This window comes from Convolutriloba macropyga, chromosome 5 (genome assembly GCF_964194025.1).
Source record: "Convolutriloba macropyga chromosome 5, txConMacr16.3, whole genome shotgun sequence".
NCBI lineage: Eukaryota > Metazoa > Xenacoelomorpha > Acoela > Convolutidae > Convolutriloba > Convolutriloba macropyga.
Window position 1 is genome coordinate 21,607,508 of NC_134472.1, and position 19,805 is coordinate 21,627,312.

At 37.7% G+C, this 19,805-nt stretch overlaps 1 protein-coding gene and 1 long non-coding RNA gene across 4 annotated transcripts in view; both read right to left on the reverse strand.

Moving 5' to 3' along the window:
* LOC142339226 (mucolipin-3-like) overlaps positions 1–19,805 on the reverse strand; it is a 64,171-nt gene that overhangs the window by 15,797 nt on the left and 28,569 nt on the right. For all 3 annotated transcript variants that reach the window (XM_075389082.1, XM_075389083.1, XM_075389080.1), the window contains 2 exons: positions 1,907–1,985; positions 24–123 (listed from right to left, as the gene is read on the reverse strand). In XM_075389082.1, coding sequence (XP_075245197.1) covers positions 24–123; positions 1,907–1,985 — 179 coding nt within the window. The remainder of the gene's footprint in view (positions 1–23; positions 124–1,906; positions 1,986–19,805) is intronic.
* LOC142339227 (uncharacterized) lies at positions 12,197–18,347 on the reverse strand. The gene is made up of 2 exons (XR_012759013.1): positions 16,300–18,347; positions 12,197–12,742 (listed from the first exon to the last, which is right to left on the reverse strand). It is a non-coding gene; the product is annotated as an uncharacterized LOC142339227 (long non-coding RNA).

The following is a 19,805-nucleotide window of genomic DNA, read 5'->3' on the forward strand; positions in this document are numbered from 1 at the left end:
ATGTTTAGTGTGCAATGTTATACCTGCTCCAGTTGAGGCTAAAGTCGTTGTCTTTTTGACCTTCCCAGGTGACCATGTCAAATTCGCCATTCACTGTGTCCGAATAATACACATAGTAGTACTCTAAGCACAACAAAATACATTACCATAGTTGCCTCATTTATCTAACAGACATAACATGCAAATTGAAATCTGCCCTCAGTGATATACAACTACTAAATTAACTGATTAACGTAACGTGATCTGATCTGAAACCATCAAAATTTGTATAGCTAAATTAACCTAACCGATAGCAGCTCACAGGATAAGGGGGTCCAAACAGCAAAATTGTCAATCATATCGCTGAAATTTTGCTTCCTCAACAGCTTCAGCGAACCATATACTTACAGCTGTACAAGGACTTAATGCAGATGTAGAGCAAAATCTAGTTTTCATAATATTAATAAAATTTTATACCCAAATTCCAAAAAAAGTTATAAATCGATCAGACAACAAATTGCATACAATGATGGACAGGGGCAAATAGTTGCTTAAACATTTGTTTCAGAGCAATTATTAACTCTTCTTCGTCTCGGCTCTCAGGAATGCTGGCTAGTGAAGATCTAATATTTTTCCATGAACTTCATTTGTTCCAGAAAAGCAGTGATATTAGCAACTGTAAGTGTTACCCCCAATAACTATTCCTCATAGTTTAATACACTACCATGAATATACTCGAGAAATTTTTTTGTCTAAAAAATGCAGTACGGCTATATAAAAATATGACAATATGAATTTATGATAAAAAACACTGTCGTTTCCTCCGGTTAATACGCTAAACAGCTTTGTTCTTTAACAAGTTCTTACGGCACAAATCGTCTGATTTTCAAGGACAAGAAACAAAAACAACAAATCAAAATCAAGTACATATCATGCTTACCAACGTTAGTCCCATATCTGACGAAAAATCAGAGAACGATGAGCAGAAAAATCCGAAAAAACTACTAGAACCCATCTAGCAGAATGTTATTTTGTAGTTTGAAACTCGAGTTTGAAACTCATTCGAGTTTTCTAACCAGATATTCAAAACAAAACTTAAATTCAGAAAAGCGATCTTTTACTTTTTGTTGTAAAATAAATCAGATGAGCAGAAATCACTTATTAGGTGCCCAAACAAGACAATGATTTCATGTTATTTGGAGATTATGAAAGCTTGCGATGAGAAAATGCATTTCAGTGACTGTTTTTAAGATAACGCTCCTGGGCATAAATCACGATTGTCACCAACTTCTTCCAAGGGAAAATAGTGGGAGATACTCGAATGGCCAGCATATAATCCAGTTCTGAATACAATTTAAAGTTCATGGTCGATTGCAGCGAAGTTATGAACATAATTGACTAACGTCGGGCGAACTGCTGGGTTAGGGGTGAAACGATGTTCAGGGGGTGGGATGAAGTGAGCCTTATGATAGGGACGGGAGCATTGGAACGATATGATGCGTTGGAAGGGGGTGGGCGTTAAATGGGGGTCAAACTCTTTACATTATGAATTTATGTCTCCAAAACAGTTTCGATTAATCGCATATTTAGAATCTAGTAAGCCAAAAAGCGCTATGAGCACTTAATGCCCCCGGGCGTTACTTGTTTATCCAATTTTTGATTAAGAAAATCCAAAAGGATCAAAAGAAAAACTGGTCAACCGGAATCGCGTAAAAAGAGCACAGGACTATTATAATTGCTACATTTTTTGGGAAATTGTAGAAAGTGCTGGCGATAAACAACAATTTTTAGCAATAAAATCCGGTATCATGCTCCATAAAAATTTTGATTTTTATCAAGTGTTCCCAATATATCTTTGAAAATTACAGATCATCGCCTTTATTTAGTAAATGAAGGGGTAGATGAGTACGACCATAGAATAACTCACTGTCTACTGGGTCTCCTTCCAGCTTCATGTGATAGGGCTGGTCTGGATCTGGCTCCACTTCGTAAAATGTCAGCTTAAACTGAAACATAAGCATTCCCTCTAGCGATATGTTGTGTTCCTAAGAAGTTATTGCGAGGACGATTTCGCTTAAAACCTTAATTTCTAAGAACGTCGAACAAAAGTAAGCAAGATTCATTGCAATAAGCAGCTAAATTAAGGAGATTTAGGGACAAAATAACGAAAGACGCGAAATATAAGGTAAAGCAGAACTCAAATTTAGAACATGAATCTCGCTGTTCATAACCAACAAATTTTCCAAACGTACCTAATTAGATACTGCTCTCATGCTCGTATAGAGGTTTTATACTTTAATTAATGGTTTTGAGTTTGATACTACAAGTAATTTTCATAACAATTCGGTGCCCATTCTTTTGTGGTGTCACGTCACAAAATCATATTAATGACAGGTCCCAATGGCGGATTAACACAGTTTGTCATGGCTTAAACACTTTTTGCTCACGAACTAATTTCAATCGAATTTTTTATATTTGCCTATGTTGCCATTCTTTCTGTAGTTGTTTGACACTCTCAATAATTGCAAGTTTCAATTGCTTCCTGCGGATGTAAATGGGAACTAATTAAAACTTTGAGTTAATTACTGATAATTGTAATGGCCTTGATATTACTTGTTTTCAATATATCAGTGTATTTTTGAACTAATTAATTTCGTTCTGATTTTGTCAACTTGAAACTTATTCTCATTTATGAATGGTCTCATCCACTTACTGTTTCAACTAACTTCATTAACTCTTTTGGTGTCATGCTTTACCTGATAATTCTATTATTTCGGCAGTTTCAAAAAATGGATTTCCTGGTACTTGCCGATAATTTTGGTTCTTTTTGTGGTCTTTTCACGCAGTCCCCTCAAAAATGCTTCATTGATCATCAATTGAGGCCCGAGTGAACTAATATAGAATCTTTTCATTTACTCGCTTCTCGTTTCATCGCCTTCAGCCACTGTTTCTGTAAATTGTTTGTAACGTTTTGTGTTTTGCCTGTATTAGTTGCTATTTTTCAATATTGTGACTTAATGACAGGTCTCATTGTCTTCATAAGGAATTACATGCGAACTTACTGTCTATTGTTTTTTGAGAGCTGATGTCTCGAAAACGTCGATTGACTTTTGAAATTTTCCACCTATTGATCTTGCTGTTGTCAACTTGTTACCTAGTCTCATTACAGAATGTTCGCATCTGCTCCGTAGTGACGCCTAAGTTAATTTGTTTACTTTGTATTTCTGCTGAGGCTGTTTTGCTTTTCTTGCTAAGTGACTTTAAAAATGGACATCCAGTTGTACTCGTAACGAAAGATTGTTGTTTGTCTTGTAAATTTATTTTTTTAATTATTTTTTTTCATTTAGTGGATTGAGTTCATTAACATAGAGTCGGGCGAATTGCTCTCAAACAACCAGCGGGCCGTCCAAATCTCCGGATGACTGAGGGGGAGGGGGGTCAAACTGAAACTCCTAACATTGAGAACCGCTCGTACTTCACACCTTAATTTTCGATAAATCCTATACTTAGAGACTATCAAGGCGTAATGCTCTAAAAGAGCTGCTGAGGAACTTAATGACTACCGGGCATCACCTGTTTATCCCGTTTTTGAGGAAGAAAAGTTAAAAGCGTCGGACGAAAAACTGGTCGAGCGAAAAATCGCCTGGACCAATCCTTAGGACATATATAATTGCTTCGAACTGCGATTTGAAAGCAATCAACGATCTTTTTTAATCATGCACCATTATTTTTGTTTCTTATCAATTGTTAGACAATTTAGTCGAAAATTTGGATGCACATAAACGAGGCTCCTCGTTTATTTTTTAGCCTTCAACATTCATATTTTGAAATGCAAAAAAGACAAGTCAAAAGAATTTGTTCGGTTTGAAAATTTTACTTCTCATAGTTTTATTTCAGTTTGACAACGGAGATTTCATTTATATCAAATTTTTTTCTCATATAGAAATGCAGAATTCTCAAAATAGGTGGCTTCAGGTCGCCAAAGAAAAAGAACTAAGTTAAAATTAGATAGAATTAATTCCGCTTCAAAAAGTTTTAAGAAGTTTTTACGCCGCATCACAATTTCTCAATTAAACTATGAGCTGTACTCCAGAAAACCTTCTCATTCCATAAGGACTATTGTAACTTGAATGACAAAAGATGAAAGACATTCTAATGGTCTCTTGATTATAGCTGAGACTCCTCCAGTGATTTTTTAGTGCTCGACTTAATAGACTAAAAATGAGCTACTTAAGAGTTCTCAAACCAGTTTTGTATCTCAGAACCGGCGAGCAGCTGCTACTCAAAAACAATCGCACCTGAGCAGTTGAAAAGTATTGAAATATTGTTGAAATTGGTCATTTTTGGTCGACAAAATAGCGAACATTTTTTCAACAAACAGTATCAGACGGTTGAAATTGATCATTTTTCTTAAGGAAAAAAAATATTAATCCAGAATCATAAATTGTTATTCTCTGAACAAATTAGCATTGTCGTCACAAGATATGCAGCAATTCGCGATTTATACAGCCCGTGTAATCCTGAGAGATATAGTTTAAGTCAAAGGAACAAATTTTATATCCCGATTTCTCATGTGTGCAGATTATTAAATCAATTAATTTTTGTTAAAGCAAGTACTACAAAGCAGGCCAGATAAACTAGGGCAACTATGCAGAAAAACAGGATCATTTAAACCAACCGAGTATCTACTGGGTACCTGACCCACCTGTTAAAACTACTGTTAAAAATAAAAATAACATTGTAATTTTAATATATCAACTCCTCTTACGTTGAAACGAAAATGAACTCTCATTCAAGGTCAATTGAGGACAGAACGATTCAATGTGCACGCAGGTCGTGAAAATTGGTGCTAACAATGACTGAACTACTTTTCACAATTGTGTTACTGTTCTCTGCTTAGCCAAAGAACTAAACAAAGTTGAAACAAAAGGAACTTTAGTTGTAGATGGCACAATCATAAGAGCATCAGATCAACAATGTTTACTCATATTTAGCGCATCAATCTCTCTCAGCTCCCCAATAAATTTTCTAAAACATGAAGCCAGCTAATTATGTCAACATGGACCGAATGGAACCCCAGCGCATTTCCAGCAACGGACGCAAATAGCCATTGTAACCCATGGTCAACTTGGAATGGTTATCTCCCAAAATCTCTCAATATCTAAAACGGCAGATGATCTTTTAAGACTACCACACGGGTAAACAGGAGGAAAAAAATCAGATATCTCTTATTAAATGGAGAGACTCATTAACATAGGCTTGGGAGTGTTGGGTTATGGACTTTCGCAAGCGGAATAAAAAGCGTTTTTAACTAAGTAAAAGAATTAAATTCTCAAGAATGAGCGAATAACAAAATGATATTTTACAGTAGAATTTAGAGATTTACAGGAGAGATCTGATTATTAGATCAAGATGGTGATTTGAATTTGGGGATGAAAAAGGACTCAAAAATCAGCTGTATATATACCCATTATCAGAGTGAAAAAGTCCAGATACAAAACTAATCTTATCACCGTGATTTATAGTGGGGGTCGCAAAGGTCGCAATATGGTTTGCTTCTGCAAATCAGTCGCAAAGGGAACCATAAATGGAATGCATTTGCACTTTTCTAAGAATTCATTCACACTTCCGGAGATATCATCATCATTTAATACATGCTGGGAAGATTTCACATCAATTAATCTAACTCTAATAATAGTTATCTAGATTCACCAATTTGAACCGAATATTGATTCTAAGCACATTTCTTGACGATTCATTTATATAATTTCTTTGATCGAAGTCATATTGCTTGTCTTTCTAATCTGGTAAGTCAAACTTTCTTTCTAATTCTCACTAAGTTTAAGACTATAGTTTGATCGATATTCTAACACCCCCACTCAGACTTGAGCTGATTGCGTAGAGTCTGTTCCCATCAAAACTGCTCTGAATGTTTCCACTTTCGAAACGGGTAAGGACTTTGTGAAGAAGTCCGCTGCCATTTTGTCTGTAGGGACGTAATGAATTGAAATAGTCCCATCCTCCGTCTTGTCCCGGATGAAGTGAAACTTTGTTTCGATGTGCTTGCTCCTTTTGTGCATGACTGGGTTTTGGCAGAGTCTGATACAACTTTGGTTGTCTTCTCCAATTGCTTTTGGACGTTTCTGTTGGACGCCAAAATCCTCTAGAAGTTGTTTCAGGTAGAGTGCTTCCTGAACTGCTGCTGCCATGCCCTGATATTCTGCTTCTGATGAAGAAAGAGCAACTGTGGCCTGCTTCTTGACACCCCAGCTGAGTGCTGCGCCACGTCCGTTGAGCTTGAAGTAATAGCCCGTTGTTGATTTTCTGTCGTTCACGTCTCCAGACCCGTCTGCATCACTTTCCCCCACTAAATCATAACTAGTCTCTTTTGTGTAAGTAAGTTTTAAACCTTTTGAACCTTGAAGATATCGCAGAAGTCGTTTTCCGCACATCCAGTGTTGATTGGTAGGTGCATTCATGTGTCTGGACAGAATGTTGACTGTGAACATGATGTCTGGCCTCGTCTGTTTGGCCAGATACAGAAGTGATCCAACCAAGCTTCTGTAGATCCTCTGGCCCACTTCTTCGTCTCCGTTCTGTGCTGTCTGAAGTTTCAAATTCAAATCAGCTGGAGTTCTTGAGGGTTTGCATTGATCCATTTGAAACCGCTCAAGCATTGTTTCTATGTAGCGTTCTTGGTCGACTGTGACTTTGCCCTCCTCGTCTGATTCTTAGACCCAGAAACCAGTGTAGTCTCCCTCTGTCTTCCATGTGAAAGGTTGCTTCTAGTGCCTTCTTGACATCAGAGAACACTGTCATACTTCTTGATGCTACTATGATGTCGTCAACCCAGACCAAGATGAAGGTGTGATCCTCTGCCTCTGATCTTGCGAACAAGCAGTGATCGTTCCTGCTTTTGGTGAACCCCTGTCTCAGTAGGAAGTTTGCCAGCTCTTTGTACCAGTTGTTAGCAGCCTGTTTCAAACCAAAAATTGATTTATTTAGTCGACATACTAACTTCTCCCCATCTGATCCGCGTTTTACAAACTCCTGTGGCTGTTCCAGATACACTTCTTCCTCGATTGGTGAGTGCAGGAAAGCAGTCTTGACATCAAATTGGTGCATCACATGGCCCTGCTTCGCTGATAGCTGAAGTAGAATCCTGAATGTCTCTGGCTTGCAGGTAGGCGCAAAAGTCTCAAAGTAGTCCAGTCCTTCCACTTGTCTGAAGCCTTTCGCCACATAGCGCGCTTTGTATTTGTCCACTTGACCACTGGGTCCCAATTTCACTTTGTAGACCCATTTGCCCGGTATGACGTCCCTTTCTGTGGGTGGTCTCACTAGGTTCCAAGTCTCGTTGTCTTGGAGTGCCTTGACCTCGTCTTTCATTGCCCGGTGCCACTGGTCCCAATCGTCACCTTGCTTGGCTTCGTAGACTGTTTTGGGTTCCACATAGTCGCCCTCAGTCACAGCAAGATGGGTCCTGAATTCTCCAAAAAATTGCGGAACATTCCTTGCTCGTGTCCCTCGTCTGGACTCTGCTGTCCGCGTGTTCCAGTGCATCTTCATTGAAGCCAACTGTCTCTAACTGTGAGAAGTCTTCTGTGTCACTGTCTTCCAGTGACTCTGAGTCTCTCTGTGACTCCCTCTTGTTGCAGTAGATCCTTCATCTAGTGCTGTTTCTCCAACATCCGAGGCCTCTTGTCTCAGTGTTGTTTCTTGAGAGTATTCACGCTCCCTGCGTCATGCCACTCCTCCTTTATTGCAGTAGATGTGTCCTGTCGTTCTCTGTTGTCATCGTCTTGATGACCATCATCTGGGTGCCAGATTCCCAGTTCCGACCCATCATCTAGTAGGTCAGCATTTTCTTTGTTGTCAGGGATTGAGCCCACTTCAGACTCCTTGATGATCACATCTCGAACTGCCATCACCTTGCGTGTGTTGGGTATGTACACCAGGTATCCGTTTTCTCCTTCAGTGTAACCCACAAACTTTCCTTCCAGTGCCTTGGGTTCAAGTTTGCTGACTTCTGTCCCTCTTCCTCATGAAGACTGTGCAACCAAAAATAGATAATTTACTAATTGGAAGCTTAGGTTTTATACCTCTCATCAGCTCTGCAGGGCATTTTTCTTCTCTTCGTCTCACAACCAAGTTTCTGATCCTTGCTGCGTGAAGAATTGCTGCTCCCCACATCATCTTGGGAAACCCTGAGTCAATGAGCAAACATCTTGCCATCTCCAGCAGTGTCCTGTTGCACCTCTCAGCAAGCCCATTCTGTTGTGGCGTCTCTGGTCTGGTCTTCTCCTGTTGAATGCCTGCATCTAAGCAGTACGTCTTGAACTGCTCTGAGAGAAACTCCTTCGCATTGTCTTGCCTCAGCTTCTTGGGCGTCCACACACTGAGAACAAATTTTTTCAGGCTGGCAAATGCTTCACTCTTTGCCTTAAGCAGTTCCACAAACACAAACTTCGTGTACTGGTCTGCAAACCCTATGCAGAACCGGAACCCTGACAGTGACTACTCTGAAAGGTCCCATCACGTCTGTGGACACCCTCTCCAGCTTCTCTCTGCCACTTTTGGTACTGGAGTCCTTGTGATCTTGGCCAATGTACACACATTGCATACATCATCGAGTTCCCCCACTGTCTCTGGTGCATTCCTGACCACATCCGCTTGATTCAAATGACCCAATCGTCTGTGCCACTTCCTTGCACTGTCAAGTTTCACGCTGTTGGAACTCATCTTGAATTCTAGAACGCTGCAGGGTAAGTAAAACAAATTATTTTCTTGGGTTAGTTTTACCCGAGTTCCCTTCTGGAGTTTCAAGCAGCTGTTTCTTCTCTCGAAAGTGAAGCTATGTCCCCACTCCGTGCATCTTGAGACTGATAGGAGGTTTGAAGAATAGTCCGGCACACACAGAACATTTTTGAGTTCGCATTGGAATTCCCCTTTGTTTGAGGGTATGCTGATCCTCACACAGCCTCTGCCCACCACTCTGGAAGCCTCTCCGTTGGGATTTCTGACCACTGATTGAATGGGCACAAAGTCCAGGAACGCATCGATGTTCGTCACTATGTGATCTGTACAACCACTGTCCACTAGCATGCCTGCTGTCTTCTACTGGGTAAGAGCTGCCCAGCATTCCTTGTCTGGTGTAGCCAATGTTGGACCCATTGCCACTGACTCATGTTTGCCTCCATCTCTTTGTCTCTTGCATGCCCTTTCTAGGTGACCCTTCTCACCACACTTGCTGCATTGTGCTGTCTCCTTCTTCCTGCAGTCCTTAGGCAAAGTGTCCAGGGATCCCACACACAAAGCAGTTTCCTTTCATGGGTCCCTTCTTGAAGTCACGCTTCACTGCCAGTGCCACTGAACCGCTTTGTCCCTTGTGTCTCTGCACCGTGCTCGCATGAAAGTTCTGCAGCCTTTTCCTCAACTCTGTGAAGTTCGTTGCCGGGTTGAAGCTTTCCTGTATAACAAAACTTTCATACCTCATTGGCAGACCATTGAGGACCAAGGCGTTGAAAAGGGTCTCTGAGACTGCTTCCCCTGCTTCTTGTAGCCTTGTGAGCAACTCCTGTCCTCTGATGAAGAAGCTGTCCAAATCCTCAGAATCCTCAAGCTACAGTCGAGCAAGCTGTGCCACTAAAGTCACCACTGTCGGCGTCTCCACACTCTGAAATCTCTCTTGCAAAAGCTTCCAAGCCTTTGCTCCATCTCCAATGCCATCATCTCCCACACAGTCATGTCTCATCAGCATGAGGGTTGTTGCATCTAGAGTCAGTGCCAGATGGCACCACACATTGTTCCGTTTCTCCTTGATGTCTGCAACTTCCTTCTCATATGAATCCTTCAGCACCTTGTGGTTCTTCTTCTCATCATTGGTTGCCCCATTGGCCAGTGGCGCAGGCTCATTGGGTTGCTCCTCTGTCCCCAGTAGTGATTTGTAGAGTCCCTTCGTCTGCATCATCGCCACAAATCTTGTGCTCCAGATTGGAAAGTCCTGTGCCTTTCCTGTGTAGGTCAGCAGCTTCACTGTCTGTTGATCCATTGGACTTTGAGCAGGCAAAACAGTTGTGAAAAGAAAAGGTACTAAGCAGAAAAGGATTATGACTGTCAACAACAAATTAGTTTTGTTTTGGAAATTAATTTTATGACTTAGAAAATTGCTGGGCCCATAACCTGTTGGGTTATGGACTTTCGCAAGCGGAATAAAAAGCGTTTTTAACTAAGTAAAAGAATTAAATTCTCAAGAATGAGCGAATAACAAAATGATATTTTACAGTAGAATTTAGAGATTTACAGGAGAGATCTGATTATTAGATCAAGATGGTGATTTGAATTTGGGGATGAAAAAGGACTCAAAAATCAGCTGTATATATACCCATTATCAGAGTGAAAAAGTCCAGATACAAAACTAATCTTATCACCGTGATTTATAGTGGGGGTCGCAAAGGTCGCAATATGGTTTGCTTCTGCAAATCAGTCGCAAAGGGAACCATAAATGGAATGCATTTGCACTTTTCTAGGAATTCATTCACACTTCCGGAGATATCATCATCATTTAATACATGCTGGGAAGATTTCACATCAATTAATCTAACTGTAATAATAGTTATCTAGATTCACCAATTTGAACCGAATATTGATTCTAAGCACCATTTCTTGACGATTCATTTATATAATTTCTTTGATCGAAGTCATATTGCTTGTCTTTCTAATCTGGTAAGTCAAACTTTCTTTCTAATTCTCACTAAGTTTAAGACTATAGTTTGATCGATATTCTAACAGGGAGAAACCTAGCCTTCGCAATTCATTTAAAATGATCCCGTTTTCTTCTGCTGTGAAAAGACGCAGTTTGATGGAAGCTTTCATATCGGTAGCAAAATAAAGATAAAAACCTTACACTTAACCGACTAAGGTCGGACAAATTCCTCTCAAACAACGGGCGAGGGATTGATATGCTAAAACTTTGGCTTAACGAGGATAACCTATCTATGTGTGTGGGCGGAGATCACAGATTCTAATAATGTCACTTCACCATAAATTTCTGTATTCACATCAAAATTTTATCGAACCTCACTTAATGCCCTCGGACTGTACCAGTTATCCCCCGTTTGCTACCACGAGAAGCCAAATCGCAGGACAAAAATCCCATTAAAAAAACCCACAGAACTAATATAATTGCTACACACTTCGTTTGAGAGTAATTAACTACAAAACTTGATTGATAGCAATTAAAAACAAACAAACTACAGGTGGACGAATTGCTCTCAACACAGGCTGATGTTCATATTACAAATCAAGTTTTGTCCGACATTACTTGGGTCCCTCGAGAAATGTAATATATGGTCAGATTTCTTGGAAGGACATCCGATTCGCAAAAAGAACGAACTGATTTTAATGATTAACACTACTTTAATTTTCTTTGTATATCAATAAGCATTTATGTTGATATAATGTATACTCTGTAGTAAAATTACACTACCTTTTCCATATTCCGATTATCTAATGTGGTTTTGGAAATTCAGTGTTTCTTTTGATTCAATTTTAGCCCGCTTCATCGGGGGAGTAGCCTGTTAAGATGCCATTAGAGTTCTCTGTAAATCACTAACATTTAACTGACAATGAAACGAATTCCAGAGCACTTATGATGACACTCTTAGTAGTTTACTAAATTCCGAAAAAGAGCAAAGTAACTTAAAAAGTCAAACTACTCAAGCGCGCGGAAGAGTTCTAGAACATAACGGTTAAGCTAAAATTTTGAAAGACGCAAACACGTTAAAAATAACTGATTCAAACTTGGTACGAGACCAATTAAAAGGACTACCAGGAAGCAAGAAAAAATACCAAACTTATAGAACTTATCATATAGAACGACGTGATTAAAAAAACTTGATCCTATGAATTTACTCGGACGCGTAATTGAGGTAGAATATCATAAAAATTTGATGGCAACTAAACAAAATCTCGGTTTATCACACAAAAGCAATCAATTACGATAATTTGAAATAAGACACCTCGTTATATCACACGTTTATTCAAATTGGAGGCCACTCTCGCAAATAGGTCCTCCATGCTACCAGAATAAATGAGATATTATCGTTTCGGAAAACGACTAATATTTTCATAGTTGAATGTCCGACTCGAGTTGTTACGACTCATATTACCAACAACTCATTAAAAACAACTCATTTACGAGACAAAAACGAACCGCTCAATGTATCTTTGAATTGAGTATTACAAAAGGTATTATAATCAACAGGCGGCGATCAATTCAATAAATACATCTCGCCAGTTACAGCACAATCATTCAAATGATTTAGCATCTTCCACAACTGAAATAATTCTTCTTCCCTCGTTATTTTGATGTCGTCGGTGACATTTGAGTTTAAGATTTTTTGGTGAATACAATTTGTGCTCTTCAGACCCACCTCTACCTAGTCCAAAGGCTACCCCGTTTGCCCGTTCTCCCTAACAGGTATCCGGTCACGTGTGCTCGTTTATTGTTCTTTCTCAAAAGATATGACGTCATTACAGCTCGCTTCGCCGTACTTGGAAGCGTAGTTCCGATGTTTCCCTCTTGGGGTGATTGTGTTAGGTCTTGTTTCTCTACGGGGTATTTTGTAAACTGGCGCATGTACGGCAGCAGAGATTTCAAAGACGATGAGTAGGTTTTGGGTTGTTCCACGTTTTGACGTTGGAATGTTGTAAAGATGTCAGATGGTAGCAAGTTCAAATAATCATTGTCAGCGTAGTCAACCTTAAGCCCGTTTGAACGTAGTTTAAAAAACAGACAAAATTGTTTTTTTTTATGAATGGCCAAAGCTTACCGACTGCATACTGCTTAGAGGTTTTTTAGAGGTTTTAAGACGCATCAACGAAAAACTGAACGGAACCGATGACATCGGTGAGAGAGACAATAATAGTTCCCCTCAACAATAATTTACAAATCTACCCCTAGTCAGAGTTACAAGAAATCTGAAATGAAAAAAAGGATAGGAGTTCGACTGATGTATCTACTAACAAAAGTTTATTGTATAATCACAACTATGACATTAGAAGACGGAACAAAATTAGCAGAGTAATAGAAGCAGAGCAACTGATATCCCGTCACTTGTCACTTCAAATTCAAAAACCAACACTTGGCAAAAACCTTTTTATACATCCCTTATTTCCGAAAATCTGTGTTCAATTGATTAGAAAATATCCCAGAAAATTTTTAGAGAGCCAATCTATGGTCAATAAATAAACGCATTGAAAAACTGCCCATTTCTACTAGGCGTCACTTGACTAGGACCGTAAGAAGATTGAAATATCATCACCCAAGGACGAATTACTCGTTACAAGAACATTAAAATTACAACCAAAATAAAACATAATTAATTGCTAAATTTAACTGCTGTCTCAACGATGTCTTGACAGCGTTTCACACCATTAATCAGATGGAGCAATTTTATATCAATAAAGTTTTGGATCCTATATGTTATGTTGTACGTTTTTATACTACTAAAATTCAATAAATTAAATGTGTGTTTCATTTGTAAAAAAGATGATGCAAAAGCTTTACTGCTCTGCTTTTTTATTGAACAAACAAAACTATCCATCAAGCTGTTAGAAAAAAGAAACACAGAAAATTATCATAACTCGTGTAAACAAAAAACTATCGAAAAGCAAAAATACGTAAACTTCTTAGAAATTTCTTAGATTAAAAAATAAGATGAACCGACTAACGTCGGAGAAATTGCTCTCGAACGATAGGCGGGGCAATTTAATTTGGTGGCTGTATGAAATCCTTCACAGGAAAGCATTAACCATTCGGCTATCAGGCTTGAGATTTCCTATTCGCTGTTTCGGCAAGAAACCTTACTTCGGAGTGAGAAAACACGATCACTCAAAAATGAAGACGATAGCGTGAAGAAGTCACCTCAGAAGTTAAAAAATGTTCTAAAAGAACACGGTCACAATAGTTGCCTCAAACTTCGTTCGAGATCAATTAAAATTGTTTCAATTTATAGATAGAAAAATTTGTTCATCGAATAAATCATTCACCTCTCAATACATTGGAGGTCTTTAAAAAATGTAAATTAGTATAGGTATAAACAATTGGATTTGAGGAAATAGCTATGAGAATTTGCTCAAAAATCCAGAGGATAAAGAACTTCAAAAATTACTTCAAGGAGCAAAAATATAGCATATCGCCCTTCAATCCAACGCACATAACCGACCAACGTCGGATCGAAATTTTCTCGAAAACCCGCGAGCGGTTGGCTTCGTCAGTAGCTAGCTACCGTTTAGTGAGACTGGCTTGAGCTTAATTGAAGGGGTGTGAGGTGAGTTCAGCTGGGGAATGGGGGGTTCTATAAAAGCAGCCCTTCACACCATAAGTATAAGTCTGCAAAACAGTTTCTGTGAAACGCATACTTGAAGACTAGTGAGCTGAAAGGCTCTAAGAGCACTTAATGACCACTGAGCGCTACCTGTTTATCCAGTTTTTGAGGACGAAAAGTCAAATGGGTCAGACCCCGAAAAGTCGGTCGAGCAAAAAATCGCATAAAAAAGACCGACAGGACTAAAAATAATCGCTACAAACTTCGTTTGAGAGCAATTAAAAACTACAGACAAAATTTGTATCATATAAACAAAAATTCCAGGAATCTAAATTATAAAAATCGTACGGCTAGAAAACTAAAAAAGTTCTTCCAGTACTTGAGATAAAAACCAAAATTGCGAGATAATAATCAAACAGCTCAAATATTCGTAAAATAAAAACCAATTGGAATCACTCCGACAGAATGAAATTGGCAACAGATCTTTTCAAATAAGCTCCTCGACAAATTCAGTTATTTCTGAGGCTAGAACTAGCATTTAAATTGTAAATATTTTTTTCTTTTACTGCCAATTTCGAAAACTTAAATTGCAGTTAAAACAATCGTGTCTTTTCCACTAGATGCAAAGCAATCTAGGAAACTTGCAGCATAAAAAAAATCCAATTTTCTATCGTTAATTTTGTATCGTCAAAAATTCAATTTTGTATCGTGTAGAGTCAATAAATTCACTAAGAATCTTTCAAACCACGTTGTTAGTTACAACCATAGAAAAACATGAGATTTAAAGTGAAAAATGAATTTTTGGATCACATTTCTTTGCCTTTTTGTAGTTTACTGCCCCCAATTGAGTTGAACCAATTTTGAACGAGATAGGATTTTAGATCAAGAAAAACGCAAAGTAAAGGACGTAAAAGTCGGCGGGAAAAGTCACGAGGACGTTATGCACGTAAAAGGCAGACAACCAAAAATACAAACCTCTAACTTTATTCGACAGCAAGAAAAATAAACCGACTAACGGGCGAATTGCTCTCAAAGGAATGGCGAGGTAAAGAATTTAGAAAGCGCATAGGCTAGAGAAACTTTTATGGTGCAATTTTTGCTTTCTTCAGAAAAGGGAGGGTTTCAAACTTGCCACCACTCGGACCATTCGCAGACATTAACCACTACGCTACAAGGGCTTTAACAATCAGTTTCATTTTAGCAAGACATAATTTCTAGATGTGCGCAATTCAAATCACTCAGAAAAAAATCAAAAAGTCAATAGTGAAAAAGACACTCGAGAAGTGAAATCGAAAGAATGTTCTAGAAGGAAACGGTCAGGTAAATATGTTGCATAATAATACACGCGTTAAAAGTAATTGCTTCAAGAGCAACTTCGTTCGAGAGCAATTTAAAACAAATACCCATTTTAGGTTCGTTAAAACCCGATACAACTGAAAAATGGAATTGCTTAGCTAACACGTCTCGGCCATAATAGGCGCGTCAGAATGTTTAACATTTAACAGCAAATTTCCTCGTCAGTAACTCAAAAGCTTTTTAACGATACCGTATAATTTAGGTTTAAACGTGCCGATGAGACAAATTTGTCCCAAAAATGCGGAGGATAGTCAAACGGGCGCGGAGCAGAATACAATCAGAATTAAAGCGAACTTGTCCCTCTTTAATCTCTGTACTTACATCTACTCTCATGTGGGTATGAAGAAGCCAAGATGATGTAATGATGCCACGACAAAATGAGTCACTCGCCTATTTTTTTACATTTGTTATATTTTTAGCGAACTGAACTCAATCTCGGTACCCATTCGTTCTAACTCCTATCGCTAAAAAGACACCCCCCCCCCCCCCGCCAACAAAAGTTTGCAAGAACGACCAGAAACTAACGGTCATTAAAAAAAATCAACCAACGTAAGTAAAAAAAAAACCTTAAACTTCCGACAAAATTTTGCGGAAAAATCCTAGTTTTAAAATTGGTTCAAACGGGCTGCAATACGTTGTTGTGAAACCTCGCATCGGCTGCGATGGCTAAAGAGGTAAGAAAGAATGCCATGTGTGAAATAAACAAAATCTGTTTCAACGGGGATAATTGTTCAATCTTCATTTTTCCACTAGTAACTGAAGGGGGCACTGGCCGGTCACCGAGTTTGGTTGATTGAATGAATGAAGAATAGCAATTTGTCAGAGAACAATTCAAGCACTGCTAGATGTAACAAAAATCTATACAGATAGAGATAGATTAGATAGCGTTTGTTTTGATGCTACGGCCGCCACAGCACTGTTAGGGAGAAGGAAAATAGAAAAATGATGAAGAGGAAAGATTCAGAGGTATCTGCTTGCTAGGTTTTATAATTTACTAATTGACAAATTTTAGAGCAAATTGAAATAGTCAGCTGATAATATGAGATAAAAATTGTTTCTGTTGGTTGCTACTTGGCTGTTAGAAACACAACACCGCCGTATTTACCGCAGCTATTTCACAATGCTCGCTAAATCCCTCTATCCTCTTTACGTTGAGACACAAGATGACCAGTGTTGATAATCTTAGTATAATGCTTTTAACTAATTGTTTTGCCTTCAATCATCAATTTCAAATTAGCTAAAATTTATTCAACACCTGTATTTAACAATCCCAAAATAGGTCTTGAGATCCGTGGGAAAATATCCACTTAAGATCCACTGTCGTACGTACATCCAATAATAGTGAAAAATTACAAGATAATTGGTTTTTTGTTAATCCTGGGGAAACGCTCAAACTAATTCCACTCAACAATCCATTTACAATTTGAATAAATTAGCCAATCTTGGTATGAATGAGACATGACTAGATGAAACAGCATTCGAAGCCCAGAACAAAAGCGAAAACACAAAACGGTACTAATTAAAGAGCTTGGCAAAATGGTGAGCCAAAATTAGGCAAATTTAAAATTCATGAATACGGAAACAAACTTTCATAACAAATCCTTTTGTCAAATCTTTCTATTTACAAGCCCAAATAATGTATAATTAAAGTTGCGGTCTAATCAAAAAATCCTCCCACAATTTTTCTTCAAAATTGGCAACTGACAACATGCACTACCATAAGTAAGAAAACGGAAAATATTTTCCTCATTAACAAGAAACTGTATATAATGTATGTTAAAATAACCTATCAATTGTCTCTAACTGTCCCAATGCTGATAATAGACAGCCAATGGTTAAGATATAAACAAGAGATTAATATAATTTTCTTGCTTTCCCTAAAAATAAGAAGGAAATGTTCATCTATTTTGCACAGGTATCTTTGATAATCGACAATTTAATATCTTTCATACAGAAATTACAATACTTTCATTCATTTGCACACGGACTCGCTTGGTTACATTTGGTAAACAAGACTGGAATTTATCATATTTGGTCTTCTGATCAAACTTTGATCAACCGAAGGGGAAAATTAGATTATGCTGCGCTTTGAATTTGGTGGAAAAGTGAGTCAAGTAATAACGCATCACAAATATGAGATTCTGGTTCAATAATTGTAAATCATATCTTATCATTTCAAAGCCATCCAAAAAGGGTACTGCGCAATTTTTAAACAGTTGGTGGCTTCTCGACTTACATCTCGACTTGATCAAAAACTTGATTTCACAGAAAAAACTATAGTTAGAAGCCCAAACCATTGCAGTTTGTTATAACAAAAAAATTAAGATCTAATGTGCAAAATAACTAACATATCAACTAACCTTTGAATGCAATGTTTCAACAGTCTTACAGCACGGGTATTACATCTATAGTACAGCTGAAAAACCAAGGTAAACGATAAATGGATTCTAAGGTTTAGGATTTTCCGCTAAAATTACTGCTGTGTAGTAGAACTACACGTGTACGAACTACAAAACCTAATTATTAGATATCTAAAAGATATTTAACAATAAAAATTAAGTCATGCTAAAGAATGCAGAGAAAGTTTTGATTGATATACCCATTAGATATCAGATCTGAGCAAAAAATACTTTTTACAAAAGAACATACAAATTGAAAACTTTCAAGAGCAAAAAAAAAATTGGAAAAATTAAAACTTCAACTACGATTTGTTGAAGAGATTACAGAAATACCTACGTTAGAATGCAAAGAATATGCTCATCGTTTTTGCTATATTTTCATACTTTAAAGAATGGTAGAAGGTTTTTAAGCACAATTCATGCCTTTATTCATTTGAGTCTTTCCTTATGTTGACTATAAACTAACCCTAGAATGGAATGATGTTTTCGAAACGATCTAATTTTCTGCCTTTTGGTGTTATCAGATTTATCAATAAGAACTAATTTTTCTCATTTGTTGAAAGATTTTTCCATTTTTATTATCTGAAAACATTAAGAATTTGGGATGATACTGGATATGATGCTCATACTCGGACAGCATCGTAAAATGGGATATTCAAAAAGATGAAACTTATTTGTTTCACATTTAAGTGCATGCTTCTATCTCTTAGTGGTAACAAAAAAATTATTTTGAATTCAATCGCCCAACATGCTAGCCTTCAAAGTAACGAAACAAAATATAAGAATTTCAGAGCATTTAACTAAAAAACTGTATAAATTAGAAGCATCCGACTAATCTCATCGAGGATTAATTATGTTGAATGCCATACGGATACGATGTCAAAAATATGATATCCATTAACAGTAACAACCCTAGTAAATGATCATCAACAGAAAGAAGCACACAACTAGCAGAGTTTCGACCGGTGAATCGAAATCAGAAATTGAATAAACGTTACGTCACACAAAATTTGAACTTTAGGACAAAATAAATACATCTTATTTCAAGTTTAACTAGAAGTTTAAAACAAAGAGGCTCGTCAAAGTGCAGAAGAACATAATTCCCCTTTAATTCCCAATCTTCGTTAATTTTTTTCAATCTGGAGGACAGAGAGCGAACGTTCAAAATTGAGAAATTGATAGCAAGTTGTTTGACTGCGATGTTGGAACCCAAATCGGTGTTATCACGAATAGAACAAACAGAACATAATTATGGAGTGTACAAATTATGATATGGACCTGTCACCATTTTCAAGACGCAGTATTTTCAACATTTTGGCGCAGCGAAATGCCGAAAAGATTTCATTTCGAATGAAAAGTTATCTAATTATGAACCTCGTAATAACACGAAGAACAAAAATCTGTTCATCACATCCCGTAACAAATCAATCAAAATTTGCAAACAAGCTAATATCGAGGTAAAACTGTAAATTACTGTCAACTTTCCTTATTATTATTATTAATATTATTATTTAAAGCTGACGCATCTCTGGAACATGTTTAAAATTTGCACAAAATTAATCAACTTGAAAAACAAACCAGGAGAATCCATCATGTGCGTTCACACATGATATTCCGACGCCGCACAACCACGTTTTTTTTTACTTAATTATCCCTCAGATGAGATAAAGTTTTCAGAAACCCAAATACGGTTCAAAAACAATTGTTGTATCCATTTAAACCCTTTAGGTCAAACCGCTAT